Genomic DNA, 27,022 nt, shown 5'->3' with positions numbered 1-27,022 from the left:
TGTATGATGAATCATTATTTCTTCTCAACAGTCTTTACAGCGGGACTGCACTACTTGTAGCTACTTGTGCCCTCTATATAGCAAACAATGCCTAAGCGGCACCTGTTGGTTCCCCACGGTCCCCTTTATCTTATGTTAATTGAGAGCTGATTTGATGAGATAACCACGTATAGCCACAAAGCGAGGTCTAATCCCTCCTGGCCAAACTAGTGCAGATAGGTTTTAAGAATATTAGGCCTATCTTCATCAACTTAAGTTTGCCTGATAACCAACCATTTTCAGCCTCGGGATTATCTCAAAGCTCTAAATTGCGTCATCACCAGACTGATACTGGTACACTCATCACAAACTAGCTTGGACGGGCACAATTTAGCCCCCTATTTCCCAAATAACAGGATATTTTGGAAACAAGACCAAATATCCCGCTACTTGCAGTTTCAGGCTTGATGAAGACGCAAATTAACTGGTTAATTTGCGATCAGGATAGTTAAAACAGCGGGTTATTTGGCAAGCTCAAGCTGATGAGGACAGACCTACTGTCCTTGAGGAGAGAAAAATGAAAATCTTTTTACATTCATAGTCTCACCTGTTGCTTTGTGAATCTCATCAAATATATAACTCTGTATGTGCATTTCCATTAGCGTAAAAAAGCTTGAGCTTGAAGGTATCACAATTGCACGATCAGAATCAGAGATTGAATTTCCCTAGATCCATTAGCCTCAGTTGAGCAATGCTTCGCTCGTTCAAGGAATTAGCTTAAGCCCAGAGCATTACATTATCTGAGTGTGTCTAACTGTCTTCACTGCCGAATTAGCCCACTCATTGGCCTATGAATAGCAAGATATTTTAAGAACAAACTTTAATTTACTTCAGATGATAGCTTGAGCAAATGTCCCGTGTGACTTGCTTCACTGCAGTTTAGGCTAGTTGTAGTGAGCTACTTTGAAAACTCAAGCCAATGAGACAGGCCATAGTAAACAGCCTCTTTTGGGTAATCGAAATGAGTGGTGTATATAATATTGAGAAAATGACATGCCCAGCGTATTGTAGAATCAAATGGCTCACTCGTAGGGCCTACATAGATTTTTATCCATTTATTTTTCATTTACAAGTAACTAGAAAGATGCTTCATTTAAATTTATTTTACAAAATATAAACAAACATTATGAAAATAATGATACATGTAATAATATTAAGTTATTTGTATACATTGATGTCAATGCTGTCTTCCAAAAGAGTATTGAGGTGCTATGTCAGGAGTGGCAGAGGTTATAAAGTATTCTTATAGTGATGGTAAGAAACTAGGACACTTACAATTTATGCTTCATAGGATTGACTAACTGCCATTATAGATGACATATTGGGAGCTAGTGCACACAAACAAAATTTATCCAAAGAAACTGAACGTATTGTTATACGCCCTTCTAGCTATCATCATTACGTCAAATGCCTGGACACAGAAAATTGCATCCATAAGGAGCAAGGCTCTTGCTTGATGCAAAGTACAATAACGTGCGTTTCATTTTGTATGCATATTCCTCATATCGATATGTACATGGAGTTTAAAGGAATAATCATCCTGTTTGTATGCCCATTCCTCATATCGATATGTACATGGAGTTTAAAGGAATAATCACCCTGTTTGTATGCCCATTCCTCATATCGATATGTACATGGAGTTTAAAGGGATAATCATCCTGTTTGTATGCCCATTCCTCATATCGGTATGTACATGGAGTTTAAAGGGATAATCATCCTGTTTGTATGCCCATTCCTCATATCGATATGTACATGGAGTTTAAAGGGATAATCATCCTGTTTGTATGCCCATTCCTTATATCGATATGTACATGGAGTTTAAAGGGATAATCATCCTGTTTGAATGCCCATTCCTCATATCGATATGTACATGGAGTTTAAAGGGATAATCATCCTGTTTGAATGCCCATTCCTCATATCGATATGTGACCCGGCACCACAAAACCAACAAAAAGTCGTAAAAAATTATTTTCCTGATTTCATCTGATTATGAAAGAAGAAGTTCTCCTCATTAAAATGGTATATTATTTGTCCAAATTGAAGCTTCCTAACCCTTTCAATTTAGTGAATGAAAAGAGCCGGTGAGGGAGGTTACTGGTATTAAATTGTGAGAAAGAGAGCTTTAAAGTTTGGGGCTATTCAAGCATGCGGAGCAAGCAAACCACAGGGAAATCAATAGAAGGGTGAATCAAAAGGCCATAGCAACCACTATGAAGAGATTTTCAGATTAGGCTGAAATTTGGCCTGATGGTCAAACATAGTCTGTTCATTATGTTTCTGAGGTTTCAATGTGTGGACTTTGAGTCTTTCAAAAGTTATTATGTTGTAAATGTATAGAGTTGTAATTGGACAGATTAAGTGAACTGCAACATAGTGCCGAGACACCTGCACTAGACAATGCCTATTCATGGTGGACCCGGAGTCTTTTTGTTCCCCCTTACATAACACTGCTTGTCACCTATCTTGTTTTGTATACATCTGGGCAATTATTTGTAACCACATTATGAACTTGCTTTATACTTAATTCCCATACTGTTTTCTTTCTCACAGGAGGTTCAAAGTATTTTTACTATGACTTGCTCTTTCATTTCCAGTAGCCATCCTGATGATAATTAATGGAAGCAATTCATAAATACCAGCCAGAAAGTGGTATAAAAATAAAGAAAGGCAGGAGACACACAGTAAAGACACCAACATAGAATAACGAAAAATAGAAAGAATGAGAGAGAGAGAGACAGAGAGGGAAAAGAAGGGGGAGAATTATGATAGCTGTAAGCAAAATGATGATATCAAGAGTGTGAATGTGTGTTTACAATAAGAACTTGATTTCAAAACTCTTATGGGAGAATAAATTTGGAAGCACAGAAATGAAAACAAAATTATTTAGGGAATGTCACAACTCTTTCTCATCCTGTATCACAAGTTTAAAAATGCAACAATTCTCTCTCATCCTTTATGACAAGTTTGAAAATGCAACAACTCTTTCTCATCCTGTATCACAAGTTTAAAATGCAACAACTCTTTCTCATCCTTTATCACAAGTTTAAAAATGCAACAACTCTTTCTCATCTTTTATCACAAGTTTGAAAATGCAACAACTCTTTCTCATCCTTTATCACAAGTTTGAAAATGCAACAACTCTTTCTCATCCTGTATCACAAGTTTAAAATGCAACAACTCTTTCTCATCCTTTATCACAAGGTTAAAAATGCAACAACTCTTTCTCATCCTGTATCACAAGTTTAAAATGCAACAACTCTTTCTCATCCTTTATCACAAGTTTGAAAATGCAACAACTCAAGCTACTCGAAGTCGTTAACGGAGAATATAAGACGAACGCAAATCTGGAACTCGGATGTGAAAGCGGATACAAACAAAATGGCGCGCCGCACTGATTGCTATAACGGACCAATCACAGCCCGCGTAGCACGACCCGTTAGCAACGACCGACCATTTCCGGACTACGATAATTTCGCTCGGGAAAAGTGATCAAATTTTGGAAGAGACCGAAGGCTGTGCGAAAAAAACTGGTCTAGAAAAACCGTTTAAAACACATCTTCTACTATGTTTTAGACTTCCAAATTTTGATACTAGGTACAGAAAAGACCACTCTTTCAGAAAATGCAAAAAAACAAAAATCTATATTTTTCACCTAAATTGACATTTTAGCTGATTACGGAGAATCGCTGGTTGCGACTTTTTGTTGGTTTTGTGGTGCCGGGTCACATATGTACATGGAGTTTAAAGGGATAATCATCCTGTTCTAACACAGCAAAGGAAGGCAACCACAAGAAGGCACAATTTTTCAGGTATTTCTTGTTTAGAAATAAAAATGCAGACAAAAATCTGTTTTGATCAATTTTACAATGTAAGATATGGATAAGCCTTGTTAAAATATTAATACGAATCAATATTCACATTTTCCATTTTTGTAAATGACTTCCTGTTGAACATTGTTGAATTGCTTGCTGTTTACAGCAGTTTGATGAATAAAGGCTGCATAATAGTGAAACAGTAGAAGGGTGCAATTGCTTAAAAATTTGAGGGCCTTATGTCTTTTTTTGAATTTCTTATTGTTTTCCACCTCCAACTTCCCCACTTTTTTTCTCTTTCCTAAGTGACACTCTCTGATTACTTATTATCCACTTCTTCTCTTCCTTTTTCATTTGGTTTTTCATTATGTCTTTATCTTTGTTTCTCTTTGTCTCTCTCTCTCTCTCTCTCTCTCTCTCTCTCTCTCTCACACACACACACACACACATATTCTCTCTCTCACTCTCTCTCTCTCTCTCACACACACACTCTCTCTCTCTCTCTCTCTCTCACTCTCTCTCTCTCTCTCTCTCTCTCACACACACACACACACTCTCTCTCTCTCTCTCTCTCACTCTCTCTCTCTCTCTCTCACACACACACACACTCTCTCTCTTTGCATCATTATAGATTGAGTCAAGAAGTAGTGTCTTTATATGATGTTACTCCATATGATGGTTACAGGATGTCTAGTACAAAGAGTGTTCCCATGTTATCAATCAACCTGTTTGGAATTTCCAAAAGAAATATGTATTCCACAATATATTGTGAAAAACTAATATCCAATAAAAATAAATTTGGGCAGTTTAAAGTACCTAGTATACAGCACTACAGACATTGATGTTGAACATTATGATACCGAATCCAAGTCAATTTGAATAGACCATATTCTTAATGTTACCAAATTTAATGCATACGTCTTTATGAAGTGCTTCAATACAAATATTTCATTCACCTGTAATTGTTTTTCAATAGACAGAATGCAAAATGCACATATAGTGTGTTGTTAGGCATGAAAAAACATAATGTTTGTCCTACCAGGCATTTTGACTATTAAAATATAATTGTTCCTAATAGATGAATGAAATAATATGTATTGAGGCAATTCACAAATATACATGCATTAGATTTGGTGACATTACGAGAATGGTCTATTAAATGTCTCTCTCTGTTCGAATGAGTTTATATGCTATGACCGTTCAGCACTCCATCTCTCTTTTTCATCAATACCACAATGCTGCCCTCTACAGCCCAAGCTCTCAGATTATAACGTTCTTAACTGGAATGGATGGTGTGCACTTCAGCTTGCTATCATAAGAGAAAACCAGAAGAAATGAATGCGTGTGAACACAAGCAATTTTAGTGTTGGATCATATATTTTACAGTGCCATGAGCATTTTTGTGGAATGGATATGGCCCTTTGTGAATAATTTATCAACATTAGCATTTTTAGTATTGTTCCTGTTATTAGCTACGTTTGCATGCATCTTCATGGTGGAAGTTAGCGAACCCTAGAAATTATAAAGGATAATGTGCTAACAATGACAAGTTCACAACAGACCAAAATTATAACAGCTAGACAGCCAAGCAATCCATCATTGTTAGAACTAAAAGTTATTAGTGATTATTATTATTGATATTATAATTTTATTTTGTCCATGTAGAAATGAGTAGCAGTAGTGATGTAGTAGCAATAGTATTTGTAGCTATAGTAGTAGTAGTAGTGACATTTTCGTTCTCTGTCTCTTTCTCTCTCTCTTGCTCTCTCTTGCTAATTCATTTCATTTCTTTTTTGTCATTGTATGCACTTAGAAACATTGTACTAAGTGGCTCATAAATGTTTTATATTATTAGTACTATAGTATTATAGAAAAAGGAGGAAAAGTGATAGTATACAGAGGATTTTTCATAATGGTATTGTTATAAGTACAAGTAGTTCTTTTCATACACAGTTATGACAGTACAGATGCATGATCTTGAATGTAATTTAAAATCAAAACAAATTTAACCCCGTTACAATTTTGAAAATTTAAGTTTTTACTTAGCCAACACTGTCGGAACAAAAAGAATTGTACAAGCATGCTTAAATTCCAAATTCAATTTCCTTTATTTGAGCTACGTGTATATCTTTATTTGATTATAAGCCATTTTGCAAGCTCTTCTCTTAATATGAAGGTCGTTTAGCGTCCGTGTTTAGCCCTCAGCTGTAAGCAGGATCATGCAGGTGCTTGTCTTCATGGTCATGGCGTTTCTAATAGAACTTGATCGATGAGCATGAATTCATCTCACAATTACAAGACCTGAGAGAAGGATTTTGAAAACAATCTTTCATTTAACATCTGGACAAAACAAGAAGACCATTTATAACCTAATAAATTTGGGGCATTAGAAGTTTTTGGCATGAAGAGTTTGCCATAGATTGTTAGAGGCATTTACATCTTGCTTGTTGAAAGTCACCAAATGGTTTACCCATAGGTCATAATTTAAATCATGAAAAATTTGGCGTGTTGATGTGAAATTGAATAAAAGTTTTCATGCAATGTGTCCCATAATTGTCCCACTTCTAGGTTGTTTCATGAAACTTGTTCTCTATAGCAAATACTAAATTTCTATGACAAATCTAATCTCAGCCATTTAAATGCCACTCTTTCAGTAGCTTATTGAGCCTGGGCTCAAACTAAAGGATGGAAAGAGCTCTTCAATTCATTTTTAATGGTTGAATTTATTACAAGAACTAATGCCACACAAGAAAAGTAGAACAAGATGTGATTGCATAGACATTTTATACCCATGACCTTGAAATAAGATAGTACCTCATATTGATCAAGAACTCAGAAAAATGCATTACATGTCAGCTCAAATAGATGAATTATGTAGCTGTCATTGCATTGAAATAGATCATGTGATTCTAATAAGTTTATATTCAAGATTTACCAAATTCAGTCAAATTTTCAAACCATGTCCAGACCACGATGAACTGAATTGAATACTGATCGTCAATTATATTTTGCTTCCGAACACCATTTGGCATGAATTGATGATATCAGACAGCCAAGACGGCATCTGGAAGACAGGATTGGAGAATATTAAATTAGAGTTGTAGTCAAACAGGCATCTGTCTAGGAATTGTCCCCGTTTTATAAAAACTATTGTTGCAGCTTTGGTTTTCAATTATTACCAGTTGGTGCTCTTTGCATGGTCTAGTATAGTTGTGTGCTTGAGTTAATTTCAAGGGTTATTTATCAAAGTATTATTTATCATTTTACTTTTCCCTTTCCTACTCCATCCCTTCATCTCTTCCTTTCATTCTGTGTTACACTTTCACTCCTCTCTTTGTGTTCCCCACTTTAAATCAACCTCTCTACCTTAAGTTTTCTCTCTCCTTATTTTATTTTCTCCCCCCCCCCATTTCTTTTAGATTTCTCTCTCCCAGGTTTCTTCTTTTTAATCTTTCATTTTTTCTGCTGGATTGTAATTCTGGTCCTTCTTTTCTTCCTTGCTTTCTTTCAAACCAACTATCATTCTTTAGAATTTGGCAGGATCATACATCAACACGATAGTTTAATCAGACTATTCTTTTCTGCTCTTTGACTGTCATTCGCAGATTACATATCAACACAATTATGAATATCTCAACTTTCTCTGTAATCGGTGTCACTGAGGATCTGCCATTATTTTTTCTATAAAATAAATCAAGTTAATGGAAGGTGATAGGAAGCATTTCCTTTGATCACTTCCAAGGATTGAAACAGCCTCAAACAAATGTCATTCTACTTACTAGTTTTGTTGCCATGGTAACAGCCACTGGAAGTTGAAATTGAAGTGAGACGATTTATCAGCTGGTCCCTAGAGGTCTGGGGAGAGAGGATGCTTGCAGGTGAAGTGATCTATTCGTTTTGCTATTAAAGGTTCTACTTGAGTTTGCAAATCTAATTACACTGAATTAGCCTGAAGTTTTATAACACAAACCCCCAGTGAATGTCTCTACAAAAGAGGTAGAAAATTATCAGCTTCATGTCATGTGTTCTACATCTATTTTCAAACAGGGAGGTCAAATTATAATTCTGTAATTCCGGTATAGTATCACCAAATATACAAATATGAATGCATGTAGGATGAAGGGTTGGGGTCAGGGGAAGGGGAAGGGTTGGGGTCAGGGGAAGGGGAAGGGGAAGGGTTGTGGTCAGGGGAAGGGGAATGGAAGGGGGCCAGGAAGGAGAGGGATACTTTTCCAGACGATGTGTGTCCTAGAACTTTAACATGATATTAAAGATAAACTTGAGTTCTGGTAAAAAAAGAAAATGAACTCTCAAAGAATCAAACAAAACTTACATTGAATGTTCAAGATTACAAATAAATGTCATTTGCCAACCAATTTTGGTTGAAAATGTATACTGGCTGAGTAATGAGCATAGAAAGATAAGGAAATCAAGGCAAGTAGCCCTGACACCATTTCAGTAGTCCCATATACAATGTACATCTTTCTGTGTACAGTGCTTGTTACTTTACCAAGACTGGGTCAAATTTATTATGATTTTGATGACTCCAGAACCTTGCAGTACACACCAATACTAACATGCTATATGATCAACTTTTTCTGATCCATTCCACACCTTTTCTTTCACAATGCAATCGCATGACCAGAACTCAACTTTATCTTTAATGAGAACATTATCTTCTAAAACTTAAATTTCACTCCATTAGATGGCTTTAGTGTTTTTTTCTTTAAATAGATACAAGGGATACAAGTTAGTTTATAAATATATATGTATATATATATATATATATATATATATATATATATATGTTTTTCCAAAACTCAGAGTAGTGCAAACCCACCTTGTGTAAGCATAGAAGTCCCACTAACCCTTGAGCGTGGCTCTTGTAAGAAGCTGGCTTCTGAATCTTATTACTCTAGTGACTTTCTAGAATGCCAAAGGTTTGTCAGAAAGGCACCTAAGGTCACACTTGATAGATCGTATTGTGGTAGTGAGAGCTTTACTTGTCTCTTCTGAATATGGGATGGGGAACAAGGAGGAAGAAGGGATCAAGGGGGGGGGGGGGGTTGATAACAGATTTGCATCCAACAACATCAGTTTTCTACGACCCTGGTCATGGATGACATTTACTCTTGCAGATTCTAACTTTATAATATAATAATCTGGATTTATATAATGCTGAATACGAAACACTGTCTCTAAGCACTGTACTGATATCATATTAGCCGGGTCATGGGATTCATTCATGCACAATGTGCATCATCTCCACTCCCTGGGGTGCGTTTCTACCATATGGTCACCTCGAGGGCAAAAAAGACAAATGCTTTTGTTATCCTACGAGGTCCCCATTTCTCTCTTAGGTATGTAATGGCAAATGTAGAGTAATGCCTTGCCAAAGGATATTATTGCCATGTCGAGTATTAAGCCCATGACCTTTGCATTTCAAGTCAAGTGCTTAAACCAGTCGGCTACGTCGTCTCTATGAGTACGATCAGTATATAGATACTACAGGTCAATAATAGGTCAAAAAGCTAAATTGTGGTTAAGAAAAATCTGCTTTTGTCTCTGGCAAAAAAAATTAAATGATGGGGAATATGAAATAGGTGTAGTACATATTTGGGTGTGGATGCCTTTGTGTGTACACACATTTTTATTTTGCATCTTTGATTATTTCTTGACAGTGGCTGAATTGTGCATGTTTATTACAATTTCTAAATGTAAGATCCATATAACATTGTCTCCTTAGGAGCAATAAAGACACTTAAGAATATATCTGATCACTTTAAAAGGCCACTATGGCAATGGAATTTGTACAATACCTTTAAATCGTACCTTGTGGAATCCCTAATTTATATGACCGCAGGCTGTGATTGGCAATACTGACCCATCCTAAAAGAATTATTGATCCAAGCTGCAACCATTAGGAGGTATGTGAGACCATTCTATGACTGTGGCGGTGCCAATGGTATTGATTGAATTATGAAAACAAATGCAGCCTCTAGACCCGTTGCCATTTAACCCGTACAGTACTTTGGCCAGTATATATCTTCCCTATATTTAATGTCTTGCAATGTCTTTGTATATGAGCAATAGTCACTTTGTCCTCTGAAACCTAATAAGCACCAAACTTAACCAGAGAGAATTTTAAATAAATTAATAAAGTAAACTATTATGGTAGAATTATCTTTTGATCAATACTTCTTAATTGTTCTTTAATTAATATCACTGTACTTATTTATTATCTTCTTTTTTTTTGTTGGGGGGGGGGTATGGTTAGCTAAAGAATTCTAGAAGTTTTGACCATCCTGTTGAAAGCGATGAATAATTTGCCAGAAATGTTTTGTAAGTGATAATGATTTTGTTTAAATGTAATATTCAGAATGAAGGAGTGACAGAAATAGCTACTCTTTTACATTTCCAACAAGTTATTAGGCACCACGATGAGATGCAAAGGGATAAAAGTACAGGCATGCTGGTGGTAAGCTCCATAAACCTCTTGGAAACAATTAAAGTAATATTATGGTTTCAGTGAAAGTTAGTGCACTAGTTCCTGTGGATAAGGCATTCCTCCTCAAACATCTCAGTCTCTTGTGTAGAATTGAAACCATAGGTCCCCTGGGGCTTATTTATCTGTTTTCTTAATGAAAGAAGCAATTAATAAAACAATCAGACTTGGGGAGTGTTTCACAAAGACTAAGATCAACTTTAAGTTGGACTTTAATATGGCAGACCGTTCATGCAACTGTTTGCTCTCACCAGTTACTGTCATTTGTCTCTCAAAGAACGTACAACTCAAGGTCACAAGTCTACAGAATCTATATTTTTAGATAATTCATTATTGAAGGAAAAAATATTATCTAAAGATCCTAAAGGTGAGAGCAAACAGTGGCATGAACGGCCTGCCATATTTAAGACCAACTAAAGTTGATCTTAATCTTTGTGAAACACTCACCTGGTATAGTAAAAGCAGGGTATTTTACCGACATCGCCACAACTGCTGTTATGTATTCTCAATCTTTCGGTGAAGGCATACATAGAGTGATTTCCGGTTCCTGTACCCCAGCATCATCACGTGCGCATCTTTATTTGGTGATGCATTCTGGGACATGGCTGTGGAGTGTCCACACGTCGGGAAATTATAAGCAGCAGATGGCAGTAGACATTAATCTGAAGTAGTGTCAGTAGCATACCCTTGCCTTTAAAGAGCTAACCAAAACAGAAACTGATACATCAGTCTGTAGGGCTCGACGTGCTCGAAGAGCTAGAAACCACATTCATTTATATCAGCTTACACACAGTTTATGGACTTCTGACTCTCAACAGACAGTGTGTTATAGGGGTGTTGGAACATACTGCCGCCTCCGCTCGAGAGATGGACAGAAATTAAGAAAAAAGTCTTCCTTAGTATGTAAACAGTTAAATTATGATGGGATATGGAGCATGAAATTGGAGAAGCATCTACCCACACAAAATGAACACCTGTAATAATATCATCATACTAGGATGCCCAGACAGGATTAAAAAAAGTGCAATTGCCAATTCATCAACAACATCATTTGATATTGCAGCAGGATCCATACCATATGGATACTCCTATACCTGCTGTATGCTTGAAATCGGGGAAATATTTTTTTGAGAATGTTACAAGGGAGGATGTTTTACAAATGCTACACACTTAAAATAGTTGGGCAAAAAAATGCCCAACTTTTAACCAACACTGAGCAACATACGGTCCACACAACTATTGGTTAAAATCTGCCCAACTGATGTTGGGTAATCAGTTTGCTATGTGGTTGGGCAAATTGAATTGCCCATCAGTTGGTGACCCATCATATTTTACCCAACTCTACAATTGCCTAACAGTTGGTTATATTTTCAGTTGGGTAATTTCTTGCCCAACCAATTTTACCCAGTTAGATATTGCCCAACCTTCTATTTGCCCAACTTTTGAGTAAGTTTAATGTTGGTTAATTAAATGCCCAACCAGTTTTTACCCAACTCCCAGTCTGCCCAACTATCAAAACACCCATCTATTGGGTAATAATTGCTCAACAATTTCTCTGCAACATCCATTTGCCCAACTCTCAAAACACCCATCTATTGAGTAATAATTGCTCAACAATTTCTCCACAATATCCATTTGCCCAACTATCAAAACACCCATCTATTGGGTAATAATTGCTCAACTATTTCTCCACAATATCCATTTGCCCAACTATCAAAACACCCATCTATTGGGTAATAATTGCTCAACTATTTCTCCACAATATCCATTTGCCCAACTCCCAAAACACCCATCTATTGGGTAATAATTGCTCAACAATTTCTTCGCAATATCCAGTTGCCCAACTCTCAAAACACCCATCTATTGGGTAATAATTGCTCAACAATTTCTCCGCAATATCCATTTGCCCAACTCTCAAAACACCCATCTATTGGGTAATAATTGCTCAACAATTTCTCCGCAATATCCATTTGCCCAACTCTCAAAACACCCATCTATTGGGTAATAATTGCTCAACTATTTCTCCACAATATCCATTTGCCCAACTCTCAAAACACCCATCTATTGGGTAATAATTGCTCAACTATTTCTCCACAATATCCATTTGCCCAACTATCAAAACACCCATCTATTGGGTAATAATTGCTCAACTATTTCTCCACAATATCCATTTGCCCAACTATCAAAACAACCATCTATTGGGTAATAATTGCTCAACTATTTCTCCACAATATCCATTTGCCCAACTCTTTAATTCGTCTGTTGGATAATCATTGCTCAACATTTTTTCCATAACATCTATTGGCTCAACTCTTTTTCTCATCTAAAGGGTAATAATTGCTTAACTGAAACACAAATAACATACACAGTAAACACATGTTGTTGTTTTCATCAGAAACGTAAAAACAAAACTTGTTAACATCAACTACAACATTACAATTTTTGGTGAAAAAAATACAACCTTTTAAAAAAAGTAAATGCAAATATAGCCCCTGTTTGGTGCAGCATGACAACTTTGATGTACACTGTATGTATTCCATGTACTCTGATTTCATACATGAATATGTGCATCATATATATTTTGTGGGTGTGGCATAGTGTTCATTTATCCTGACACACCAATACTCTGCCTTAGAGTGTTACACATGAACACATTTTTTTGAAGTAAAAAAAAAAGAGGAAATAAATTCAAATCCCTCTAGATTATTTGACATGTGCAGAAGTACCACATGAAAGTTTGGCTATCTGTGATGGTGAACAGGTACTGATCAAATAACAAGGATACACACTGCCTACTATAACTTTTTGATTAGATTAAAGACAACAAAAATCAATTGACCCTACCTGCTATACTCAGTTTGATTGATTTTATTGATATTATCAATAATATCAATACAATTTTGCAAAATGTAGATAAAAATGTTGACTTCTCTACTTCTGCTTTGCGCGATGTAAATTAATGCATGCAGTCCATTCAGCAGAGAGTTCAGCGTAGGGTCAATGGACGATACACATTACATGAAAATTAATGGTATATGTAATTTACAATCATATACCCCACTTGCTTTTTTAAACGCAGAAAATATCATAGCTCATGTTTTATGAAGAAATATATCATTTTGATGTACGAGTTATGAAACAGTACTCTTGGGATTAAGACCAAACACGATAAGCATTTGTATACGCCAGTGCAAAAGATTTATAGCCAATAATATGTTTTGTATTTATACTTGGCATATATTCATTTGTTTTCTTAAACTTTCAAGGTGGGGATGTTAAGCAATGATTGGGATAAAACAATTAGGCCTTTATCATTTTTAAAATGTACACAAAGACTTCTGCTGTGTATAAATTCACTCTTTTTTTTAATATTATTCAGCGATCCTCACCCCACCCTCAAATCTTCAGTCTTACACAAACATGTCTAAATTATGTAAAATAATGTGCTGAATCCAACTCATAACAGTTTGTCTTTAAGGTTATTTTGTCCAAAATAATACTTTTTTCCAGTTTTTTTTCTCCCAAAATAAACTGGTTCAAGTAGCCAAAATGTGCTAAACGATGATGTGTCAGTTTCATCTGTAGGAAATATATCACCAGTAATCAATCTTGGCGTGAACACATCATGATGGCTTATGGCATGTTCATGAAGGCTCGGACCTCCCGCAGCTTTGGTGTAAGATGCTCCCCATCGGTAAACTGGAACACCACAATCTGGAGAAATTTCCAAACAGAACAGCTTTGCGGCTGATATTCGATATCCATCACATAAAGTGCCTTAAAGCACAAGTCGACTGCTTTAAGCAGTGTTGCGGCAGGAAGTATCCTCCTCTCTACTACGACGTACGCCTGTATTGGTGTGAGAATGTTCCCACGCACAACAACAAATGGCTGTGACCTGACTGCTTCATCAATGTTATCAACATAAGTCTGGATGTCGAGAACCTCCTGTAGTCCAAAGAGAAATCAAGAAGAAATCATTTGTAATTATATGGATTGATATATATATATTTGATGCTTGTCGAATGCTTCTGCTTATGAATCCACAATCACCTACAGGACACCCAAATTTGTTTATGCATGTTCATCCCTGTCCCATCAAAACATTACTGGGTATTCTTAAATATCCCTGCGGCAAAGGTCAACTGTACCCAAACTGGTCACGTTCAGAGCATTACATCAACTAAGCTGGAAGGCATATACAGCCTGTTAATATAAGCATGCATTTTTCACATGTCATTTGCAGGTTAAAGGACTTGCTTGCATTCATGAGTGAAATGCGATGTGATGACAAATCTGAGGCCATTTGTAGTTGTACCACAGATAATGACGAACTGACTTATTAAGATTAAAGCGCCTAGTGTTGCCCCTGCAGGGCCTCCTTGGGGACCAGCGTGCCCATTACTAGGAACTTGAAAATGGTTGCTTTTCAAGTTTTACACAAATAAAATGTTATGGCAATGCCTTATCTGGTAAGAACATAGGTATTGCATTTCAACCTCAATTTCATCAGTTGTCCTAGGTTTGAAACTCTTAACAAATTAACTATTGAATTTGTTTGTAATGAAATATGATTACTATGGCAAGATTTTAAACGCAAACCAAAATATATGCCTTACATGTCATTACTTTACCACCTCCCCAGCACATATACTTACTGGTTGAACGTCAATGAAGGACGACAATGTTTCTGCAGTGGTGTACGTTCCTCTCTTGGAATCTTTCCTTCCTCGGAACAAGACTGGGAGCATGTAGAATCCAAGATTGCTCTTTTCCTCTAAAAAGAGGGAAACAATGAAAGAGTTAAGTAATTAAGTCCCAATTACATATGAAGAAAAGGTGCAACAGCAAACAGGTCAATTATGGAACATCTTACAAAATGTACAGTTATATACAGCAAATTAAAAATAACGGTCGAATACAACAATTATTTTCTACAAATATGGGTAAAATCACTCAACGTAAATGTCAGTCAGTAATTTGGAGCTCAGCTTTCTGAGTAAAGAAAATCAAAATTGCACAAACTTCAGCATAGCCTTCCCAATGAGCTTTAAACCACCATCCCCACCCCAAAAAGCAAACAAACAAAACAAGCAAGTAAAAGTATGCTAAACCTTTGTCATGGAATCATGTTTTTATCATATGTTGTACATGTATTATATGTTTCAGAGCACTTTTATTTATTTCAGTTCAATTCCTTACAGGGGGGATATTAGACTCAATGTTTGGTCCTGGCCACAAAAATAAACATCATATAGTGTAATTGAAATAAATTCTTTTGACTTTCTCTCAAGTCATTTTCACTAATACTGTCAAATGTGTGTTCTGACACCACATACCAAGACTGAGTTTCCCAGGGTCATGAATGTTTTCGAATTCGGCTCTTGCACTTCTCCAGTTGCCAGTTTTCTCGGTGAAGTCCACTACTTTGTTACAGAATGTGGGCCACTTCTGGTACAGTGCGTTTGCTTTCTCTGGGAACAATTCTGCAAAATCTCCTTCAATCTGTAATTGTTAGGATAGTTATAGAAGCCAGATGAAAGGTAGGATATCTTTCATTTGCATCTTCTCTTTACCATTTTGCAAGGATTTGAATGGTACACACTAACAATTATCGGTTCAATAGGGATGCACGATTTCTGTAGGACCGTGTATCTCAGATTGTTAAACGATCCCTTTAAGGAGACTGCTAAAGTAAACCTGCCCATGCAACCAAAAAACAAAAAAGTTACTTCTCAAAACATGCGACTCTAGTTTAATTTAATGTCCTTTCTTGTCACATGCAGAAGAAAAATCAAGGTCCACATACCATTCCAGCATCGAGAAGTCTGGGATATGTGGTAAGAATGTTCTTCACACAACAGTCACTTCTCTTGATCCAGTCATGTCTTTTTGTTGCTGTTTGTTTCATGTAGTCCTTCACCATGTCCTCTGGCTCCTTGTTGTTACGCAGCCATTCTTCCATTGTCGTGATGTTATCATCGTTCACAGACTCAAGATCGGTATCTCCTGGATATAATGCAACAGAACAATCAACAATTAGCATGTATCAACAAGTTTTTGATGATTGTATTGGAAGGGGGGTTTTAGTTGGCATTGCTCATGCCCCACCAGTTTGTTATGGCACAGCATGACTTCATCAGACGGATCTGAATAACTCAAAACTTTAACTATATGAAAAAGTAGCCAGAATACCTTGCTTTTGAGACTCTGCCTCGTCTTCAGCTACTGGTACCCTCAGGGACTTCTCCTTTTTTCTGACATACCTCAGATGCTCCTCCAGGTAGCCTGTTGCTGGCCGTCCCTTGGCCCCCACGCAGTACCAGGCCTCCTGCTCAAATAAATTAAAATTCCTTCATAATTCAACTTCAAAAACAGTAATGCTCAACAACATTTGTTAAACATTAATAATAATCAAATAAAAGCACAATAAAATTCCAGTGTAAACTGTACATTTACATATTTTGTTACATATGTCAGTGTTTGCAATAACAAGGTTTGTCCTCTTAAGTACCTATTTCTAACTGCACACTGTTATATTCCAGCAATGTCATCAAGTCATTGCAAAAACAAAGTGAATGATGGATAATTCTGTGAATATCCATTACTCAATGGCATGCAGACAAAAGTCTAAATATTAAGAGATGTGTCATTACTGGATAATATAACTTATAAACAAGTGGTAAAAATAAACAAAAATATTGCACGATTTAGTGATTGATGCCATATTAGCTTTTCATTATTTGTAAGCTTTTCAGGCCTGTCTACTGTCAAATTTACTATTGCCAGAGATGCTCTTACAATGCTTGTGATAATGTGATACAACATGCAATTGATTGAGCATCTCCAATATAATAAATACAAGAATAACAAAATTGAGGAAGCTTCATAGCAAGTTACACAAAATAATATGATCCAGTATTCCAAAAGTTATTGCATAAACACATAATTTATTTGATTTAGACCTTAAAGTAGCTTATTGCTTCTGGCTCAAACAGAAACTTCTCATAAAATTTCACTTTCTTGTAAATGGGGTCTGTGGGGTAGGGACAGATGGAGGTATGGATGGACAACCTAAGAATTAAGGCACCTCCAAGTAATAAATGCCCGCTGTGGTAAGAATCAATCCATAAATCAGTCCAGAAAAAAGTGGTGATCTGAGCCATACCTGAGGTCACATTAAGGAAAGCAATTCATGGACAGGACTTACATAGCCAAGTGGAGATTCTGGATCTTTTAAGAAAGGAAAGCTTGTCACAATGGCATGGGCCATTGATGCCTTCACAAATGAGCTTGGCTTGGTACCATACTCCCGTATCAGGTACTGAGTCAACATATCCACAACAGTATGCCGGTCCCTTTTGCTGCAGAGATTTGTAGCATTGATGTTCCTTAATGCTGCTCTTCCCATGGTGGTCTCTCTCAATATACAAGCAATGTTCTGCAACAGATAAAGGATTTTTTGTTTAAAGATCAGTAAATTCAGAATAAACAAGTGAAATGTGACAGCATGCAGTCGGTGGGTATATCTCTGGCTGTCCGACCTCCTACAATAAGCCCATCATAAATCACTCACTGGGCATTCCTTGCAAACTTTGTTCTGATAAAAAATTTCAATGAAACCTTGAAACTGACCTTAGACTAGCTTAAAACCCATAACCCCAACCAAACATTTTCCATAACATTCCTTTATTCATTCATACCAAAATGTACCTACCAAATCATATCACTAGCCATTCTGCAGATGTAGAAATAAAATGGTATTTTTAGTAAAAACTTGAATAACCTTTGAACTGACCTTTCACCTTTGAGCCCTGCTGCTTGTCAGAAATACTGACAGACAGATAACTCCAAGACATAATGCCTCTGGCACCCTTATGTGTTGGAGGCATAAAAACTGATGAATGATGGTGACTCGACATGCCCACGCTTCAATTGTATCAGCCCACTATATACATAAACTTACGAAATGCACTTTCTTGACCCGTTTCAGGGGAGGATGTTGATCAGGACTCTTGGATTCTGGGGAGTCGTAAAGTGGCGTATCCAAACTGGGCTGGGAAGGGCTTTGTCTGGGACTCCACTCACTTCCTGTTACACAAGAGAGATCTGAGCAGTCATCTAAGGAGAACACTGATGGGCTTCTTGTCGACGTTGATGCTTGTTCCATGCTTTGTTGATTTGCAGCATGATACTACAATAAATAAATGAAAAATAATTGAACTTTCAATGTACATGTAAATGACTGATTATTCTTTACATTATTAATGACACAAACAGCCCCAGGTTAGACTTTAGTATCAAGTTTATTCCTTGAAGGGGAAAATCATTCTCACTGTTTCTGTACCCTTGTCCTATTTAAAGCAAACCCATAATTGAAAAGTGGTCACTCATGAGCCGAAGCTTCTTCAGTACATCTATAATATAATAATATCCAGTTAGGAACTTTCACTTTAGGCAGGAACATGCATTGGTAAAAAATAGCACATTTCCGGGGCCTCAATGAAGTACATATGCTAGAAAAACTTGGCATGAGTCATGGTACATTTAAGAAATTACAACATAATATGAATGAATGCAAATATAACAGACACATTTTCAGATACAGAAACAATGAAGTTAATAACGAGTTAAAAAATTCAAACCAGATATTTACTGTAAAAATTGTCATTGGAATAATCAAATTTGTTAGCAAGTCAGTACAGATCGATCAAGGTTAGCTTCTTAGCTATTTTTTCAATCAAAATGTGTAGAATGATACACTAAGAACTGATTCATAGATATAATTGTAATTGGAATAACAGTTTCTTTCTTTTGCTTTGTTTTGGTTCTGTTCTCTAAGACAAAATTTGCAAGTGCACCTGTAATGTCTAGTTGTAAAAATATATCACTTGCTTGCAACGGGTTGCCTACACGTACCTTCTTGTTCCTAGATGAATGAATGGTGCACCACAATATACAAGCAGCGCCCTCTTCCACTATAGGACTGGACAGCATTGACTGGCCTGTGATCAAACAGGTCACACCATTCAACAGCAGCTTGTGATTCCTCTCTGCCCACCTGTACTGCAAATGCTTCAACATGTCTGTTGAAGTACAAGGTCTGATACAGCCGAAGGAGCAGATACAACTTTTCTTGCACCACTACAATATGCTGAACACGTCCAAACGTGGGTCCATCATCATCAGTCCAATATAGAAGTACATCAACACCTGCCCGGAACTCATATCCATGAATGTCCACTTTCCCAGCAACTGTAACTTCGGTTCCCCTTCCACAGTTAATTTTTTTGCAAAGTGCCTCATCATCAAGTAGATCACCAAGCATTGCTGCAGCTTGCTGTGACACATTGATATCTTGGCTATCCAGTGACTGATTTGATACTGACCTGTAGCACCGTGCCATTTGGTATCTGTTAGCCAATGTTTTGACAATGTTTTGGTAGTTGCAAGATACACTGGCAATCTGCTTGAAAGGTCTGTGCATTGCTTCAAAACGCAATGCTGAATACTGGGTCAGTGGCCCAAGGTGTTTCAGTGCACGTGGGTAATGCACAAGAAAGTGCTGCTTCGGAGTTAGACTAGCTTCAGGGAAGAGCTGCATGAAGAGCCTGTGGTGATCATCAATCATTGCCTTCAGGACATAGATGGCAGACTTACTGATACTGGGACTCATAATGATTTTGAAGATGTCAATGATTGACAGTAAGAGTTCCCACTCATCACACATCTCATCAATCTTGTCTCCTAACATGAGAGGGATGTTGTATGCAAGGCACGTCATCTGTGCTGATGTCTGTCCACTGGCAGAATATGGATTCTTCAGTGATGCCTGCCTGATTGGGCTTGGTCTGTTTTTGCGGTCCACAAAGCCAAAATTGAATGAGGATATTCTACTGTTCACCTCATCCAGTGTTATGAAACCCTTCTGAACAAGTTTACTCAAAACAAGGTGCATTTCCAGGGGCAAGACTCCCTCTGTAAAATCATGCATTACATCTGGACATAAGTTTTGGGTGGAATGGTAGTAAGGCAATTCATTCAAAACTGTTGCATGCTTCAAGCCAGATTCTGACAAGGGCTTTTGAAGATCTGTATCATAGTTTATTTCATCACGGAGATATTGGGCATCCTCTTTTGGCTGTTTCTGAAGCAACGAGCGATGGCCTCTACAGAATCTACAGTAATAGTTGGCACGGAAACAGGTTGTACATCCCAGCATGGCATGAATGCCAAGATTGTCCCCTACAACTTGGAATAAGTAGGGTTTGACCCTACCCTCAAACTCTTTGCACTTGATAGTGAGTCCATCAGTCCACATCTGCTGCAGATCATCCTTGATTACCTTCAAAACTTCTGAGATGCCATATTTACTCAAAAGCGGAGATGTGATCATAGCTGTGAGCATGATATTTTCTAGCCTAGCCTGGTATTTCCTGGGAAGGGATAACACACTTGTATAAAAGGCACTTACCTTGTGTTTGCCGCGTTTTGACCCAAGCGGATTGGCTGTCTCAAACTCATCATTGTACAACAACAGAGGCACTAAGAATTCACAGTCTTGTCTAGCAGTAGCTTCCTGCCTTTTATAATAGTGACCATCTTTGAATGAATACAAAACATCATTATCTTTTGATCCTTTTTGAGACAGTATGGCGTTCATTACTCCTGGTCGCTCTAAGTATTGTTTAATAGTGTCAGCTAGTGGTATATATTGAAAGGTTTCTTTTTGTGTGCTTTGCAGTGGATCACCTGTCTTTTGATCAATTTTTGGTTTTAAGCAAGTTCCCAACAACACCTCACAAGGCTGAATGAAATCACCTTTCTCAGAGAAATATTTTTTCTGTTGAGTATCTGACATGAGCTCTGAAAATGGATTCTTTGAATTCTCGAATACATCTTGTATATCAGATCTCAGCTCACTGTTAGCTGCATATTGTGGCTCACTTAAGATATCCATCACATCCTGTTGCACAGTTTGTAACACAGAAATAACCAAATCTTGTGCGGTTTGAATGACCTTGTTGGTGTGTGAAGCAGGCACATTAGTCCTTGCCCTGAGTTCTGCTACAAACTTTGCTGCAATATCAGGTAGTCTCTCTGTTTGCGTTTCAAAAGAGACATCTTCCTGCTCACTGCTTTCTCCAACAAACAATGCCTTTTCCTGGTGCAGTTGTTCCAAATTCCCTTCAGTGTTGTTATTCTTTCCTAGAACAGATCCTTCATAACAGGTTTCACTTTGGTGATCTGGAACTGCTTTTGTAGTTGTGCTTGACGTCTTTATCCGTGCAGCGTGCTTTGAAATGAGATGTTTTCTATATCCCGATAATGTACGAAATGTTAGTCTACATGCCCCTTGCATGCATGTTATACTTACATTTTTCCCCCTGGTTGTTGTATGTGTGTATTTTAAATGATGGAATAGGCAAGAAATATCCCCCCTAATTAAATCAAGACACTGAAAGCATCTGTAACTATCCATAGTGAGATATTGTGCCACATCTAGGGCCTACCTCTGCACGCCACCCAGCGAGAAACTTCAATCGAGGTCCAATCTTGGGTATGAAGGATGTGATTATACTTTCACTTAGAAGGGGAAGGGTTTCCACATCAACTTCATTTTCTGGAGAAGAAGAGGGAGAGATTGATAAATAAGGCTTAGTGCAGCATAAACTGATTGTTTTCATATAATACCACAAACACACGTATGGTTGCGCAAATTAAACAAAAGTATATGTTTTAGATAATGATAAGCTGTAAACATTTGCTCATGTTCCAGCTAAAATATCTTCCATTTTGAATAAATCGCATAATCAATGTTTTTTGTTATTCCACAAGAGTCTATGAAAATCTGAATTTTCAAATGCGATTTTCTCGAAAATTTGGTCTTCGTATAGAAAACTTACTTTTAGATCATACTAGCGAATTGTATCAACTAATTGCTATTTATTTTCAGGTGATGTTACTAACATCCACACAATCAAATTAAGAATGGAAACCTTTTCTAAAGTCATACTAGTAATCACCTTAGTTTAGTCAAATTGTGCCTAATTTTTAACAATGTAGGGGCCTATTTAAAGTATAAAGATTAGTTGCATCAGCAATGAATTTGATTTCAAAGAAAGTCATTCAACTTACCAAATGAATCAGAATGATTTGAGAGTTAGCATAGCGGTCAATATATGCTGATTGGTTAATTAACATTACTAATTCATTGATAATCATATGTGTCTTCTCCATGTGCACTGTCATGCCTATTACTTCAACTTTAAACTGCCATACCGGTAATTGTTTTGTTCAACCTTTTGCGGCTGCCATGATATTGTCTGCATTAGTAGCCATGTTTCTCAGCTTTAGTATGACAAATAACCTAGCTTTATCTGACCAGGGTTTCTCAAAAAGTCTAGCACTCAAGCCTTTCACAGGCCACTTACAGTACCATACAACCATATATAAATTATAGTGTGTTACCTTGAATAGAGGCAACTGACAATTGTTTATCCTAGAAAAGATAATTTGTGGTGTTTAATAATTCTTTTGTACAGCTTATTGTTCAGTGGTGTGAAACATTAAAAAAAATGCATGTGCTGGAACATTTCACTGATATGAAGCAAAATAGGACAGTTAATCCTGTACTAACGAATGTCCTTCCTCCATGTGCACCTCCATCCCAAAATCGAATCAGTTCGTTGGCTTTGCAACTTGCAAGATACATGTACATGTCCCAAGTTTGGATGGTAATCCGTCCATCGGTTCTAATGATTTCATTGAAATCTGGACATGTAGTAAAATAGTGTACAATTTTGTGGGCATAATTTGGTGGCTTAAGCATCTGTAATTTTTCCATATTTAAAAATTATTTTCAGAAAAAGATTTTTTTAAATGAGAAAAAATGTACCCATGTTAAAAATTGTGCCCATTCGTGTACTACAGCGAGGTCACTGCAATTTCGAAAACCACCACAGCCTCTTGGTTTTGAATTAGGCTATTAATATGGGCTAAAATGTGGGTCAACTGCCTTTTAGTTATGACAAGGAATATCGCAATAGCACATAATTAATAGCCCCATTTAAAACCAAGAGGATGTAGAGTCTATGCTCTGTAAAACAAAGTTAGGCAGATGTTACTGGGCAAATCAAAGTTTGGCGCGTTTTTGTCAAATAATTTCTCCCAACCATTTACTGTATGAAGTTACCTAATAAAAGGTCAGAAATAAGTTGGGTAGGTGTTACTTGGTAAAACTGATGTCGGGCAAATTTTGTCCAACAATTGGGTTATTTTCTACCAACCATGTAGTTACCGATGAAATAATTGGGTAATATTTTTGGGCAAATTAAAGTTGGTCATTTTTGTCCAATAATTGGGTTATTTTCTACCAACCATGTTACTGATGAAATAATTTGCCCAACTAGTGTCGAATATACTACACATTATGGTGAGAATTGGGTGAATTTCCTATTGGGGTAAATTTTGTTGGTTAAAAGTTGGGTATTTTCTTTTCATCCAACACTGGGTAAATCATGCAAAATCTTTAATTTACCCAATAGTTAGTCGGACACATAAGTGCCCTCATGTTGGGTAAAAATTGGGCACTTGCCCAACATTTTTTTAGAGTGTTTGAATTTCAAAGTCCTGTAGAAAATGAAAGGGCAAAATCCTTAACATGGCAATGGGCAAGACAAATTGTCTCACTTTTTGAAATCTAGACTTCTAGATCTACAGGAAAATGAAAGATGATCTTCCACAAAATAATGTTCATAAAATTGTACATTATTTGACAACTTCAATTTTCTGATGAATCATTCAGTTCAGTGTTGATTATTAAATATAAGTAGGCCTAGATCTAGATCTAGACCTAGACTAGATCTAGTATAGTAATACCAATTTCAGATAACAGAGATAATTGTTCAAAATTACACCAGTCCCACGTACTGTATTACTATCTGGGTACACACCTACAAGTATGTGGTCCAATGTATTGGACCCACAGAACTCTTAAATACGTATTAAAGAGTTCTGTGATTGGACCCCATACAACCCATGATCCATAGAAAATGGAGGGTATTGTGTTATGTATGTATTGTAGCAGGTTTTGGCCTTTGGGTTTTGTAAAATCTTGAACAAAATATTTTTAAATATTCATTTGTGATCTAAAATTCATGGAAACAGTACAATTTGAATTTGATATCTAGACCTATATCAATCAAATATTAGTTTGGATTAGTAACACATGCATTAAAAGAGCAAATTTGAGGCAAAGTTTAATAGACCAATTGAATTGAAGCGTATTCATTAACCATTGCTGAGGCATATAGAACTAGTCTACATGTTGCTCATGTGTTATGGATATGGGAACAAGTCTACAGCAAGTACCTGTTGATCATGTTCTAAACTTCTAATCTCAATAAGATGTGAACGTACCTTCTAGTATCTTTAACACTGACGGACATCCCCACCTTTGAACGATTTTGGTGAGAGGGTCTATGAACCCATCTTCACTTGAACTATCTCCGCAGCAGTTGTCGAGCTCCATTTTTAGACCCTCAGGCTCTAGCATGCAAGACTCCGATATGATGCGTATATACGTACGTACGTACGTACAGTACAGGCTGCTAGTTACGTTGGTGCATCATATAGCTCGAGCTCCCGGGCCGGGACGGCCGCGCCGGCTATACCGAGTAAATAGAAATAGTACTGCGCATGGCATGCTGATCGCGAGCGACCAGGCCATGTGCGCGCTACCCCAAGACCAATACCAGGCAAACTTTACCCAAGTCTGGTTAAACGTAAGTCTAGTCCCCATCGAAGGTTTCCACTGCCATTTACGCATGCGCGTAATTGACGATGATAGCGTGTACGTTCCATGATCATTACTTACGTAGATTATGTAACTCTATAGGCCTACATGGTTAAGATGGCTCAGTTTTCACAAAAGATAAATCTTGGACTCTTTCAGCATCAAACTCGCACAAATTCATCGTCGCTTCAACACTCTGTTATTATAATTTTAAAATAGTCTAGAAGTAAATGGTTACAATTACAGGAGAGATAATTTCAATTTTTCATAGCAATATTTACACAGCATATTGTGAGCTAAAGAAAATTGAGCTAAATATATTTGGTAAAAGGCGGTGGTCAATTACTACCCTATATAAGCAAACAAAAAAAGGCGCAAAGTGAAATTGGGTAAGTGGTGATGGGTAATTATTACTCAGCATATGAGCAAACACAAATATGGGCAAAATAAATTGGGTAAGGGGCGGTGGTCAAATAGTACTCAATGTATGAGCAAACAAAAATTGAGCAAAGTAAAATTCGGTAAGTGGTGATGGGTAATTATTACTCAGCATATGAGCAAACACAAATATGGGCAAAATAAATTGGGTAAGGGGCGGTGGTCAATTATTACCCAATTATGAGCAAACAAAAATTTGAGCAAAGTAAAATCGGGTAAGTGGTGATGGGTAATTATTACTCAGCATATGAGCAAACAAAAATTTGGGCAAAGTAAAATTGGGTAAGAGGCGGTGGTCATTTATTACCCAATATATGAGCAAACAAAAATTTGAGCAAAGTAAAATTGGGTAAGTGGTGATGGGTAAATATTACTCAGCATATGAGCAAACACAAATTTGAGCAAAGTAAAATTGGGTAAGAGGCGGTGGTCAATTATTACCCAATTATGCGCAAACACAATTTGAGCAAAGTAAAATTGGGTAAGTGGTGATGGGTAATTATTACTCAGCATATGAGCAAACAAAAATTTGGGCAAAGTAAAATTGGGTAAGAGGCGGTGGTCATTTATTACCCAATATATGAGCAAACAAAAATTTGAGCAAAGTAAAATCGGGTAAGTGGTGATGGGTAATTATTACTCAGCATAAGAGCAAACACAAATATGGGCAAAGTAAAATTGGGTAAGAGGCGGTGGTCATTTATTACCCAATATATGAGCAAACAAAAATTTGAGCAAAGTAAAATTGGGTAAGTGGTGATGGGTAATTATTACTCAGCATAATTATGAGCAAACAAAAATTTGAGCAAAGTAAAATTGGGTAAGAGGCGGTGGTCAATTATTACCCAATATATTAGCAAACAAAAATTTGAGCAAAGTAAAATTGGATAAGAGGCGGTGGTCATTTATTACCCAATATATGAGCAAACAAAAATTTGAGCAAAGTAAAATTGGGTAAGAGGCGGTGGTCAATTATTACCCAAATATGAGCAAACAAAATTTGAGCAAAGTCAAATTGGGTAAGTGGTGATGAGTAATATTCCTCAGCATCTAACAATTACCCAACTACTTGGTAAATTGCTCTCAACTCCTTGGAACGATGTTGTTGCTAAATGTATAATAATTGGGTAAATATAATGCCCTGAAACAGATTGGGATAAAAATTACCCAACTTTGGAAACGATTTCTCGACCAACCATCAGTTGCCCAACGAAATTTACCCAACTCGCAGTGGGAATGTGCCAAAATTACACAACTACAGGCAAAAATTACTCAATCCTAATTTGCAAAATAATGTTGGTAAATTTCTAGGCGAATTTCTACCCAACCATCAGTTGCCCAACAAAATTTACCCAACTCGCAAAGGAAATGTGGCAAAATTACACAACTACGGGGCAACTGGTTCCCAACCCTCATTTACCAATACTGTTG

General features: G+C 36.9%; 1 protein-coding gene across 2 annotated transcripts; it reads right to left on the bottom strand.

The window, feature by feature from the left end:
• Window positions 1-12,589: 12,589 nt before the first annotated feature.
• Window positions 12,590-25,707, bottom strand: LOC115922575. Of its 2 annotated transcripts, XM_030981632.1 has the most exons (9): window positions 24,778-25,707; window positions 21,870-21,979; window positions 18,323-18,550; window positions 17,567-17,797; window positions 16,552-16,687; window positions 16,166-16,365; window positions 15,696-15,861; window positions 15,015-15,133; window positions 12,590-14,304 (listed from the first exon to the last, which is right to left on the bottom strand). In XM_030981632.1, the coding sequence occupies exons 1-9, from the start codon at window positions 24,911-24,913 to the stop codon at window positions 13,990-13,992; spliced, it is 1,641 nt and encodes a 546-aa protein (XP_030837492.1). In that variant the 5' UTR covers window positions 24,914-25,707; the 3' UTR covers window positions 12,590-13,989. The 2 variants fall into 2 exon arrangements, with proteins under 2 accessions (XP_030837492.1, XP_030837493.1); XM_030981633.1 differs by having other exon boundaries at window positions 19,276-25,707.
• Between the last annotated feature and the right edge of the window lie 1,315 nt (window positions 25,708-27,022).

This window comes from Strongylocentrotus purpuratus, unplaced genomic scaffold (genome assembly GCF_000002235.5).
Source record: "Strongylocentrotus purpuratus isolate Spur 01 unplaced genomic scaffold, Spur_5.0 spur5_scaffold_12, whole genome shotgun sequence".
NCBI classification, from domain to species: Eukaryota; Metazoa; Echinodermata; class Echinoidea; order Camarodonta; family Strongylocentrotidae; genus Strongylocentrotus; species Strongylocentrotus purpuratus.
Note: the sequence above shows the minus strand (reverse complement) of the source record. Positions and strands in the feature narration are given on the sequence as shown.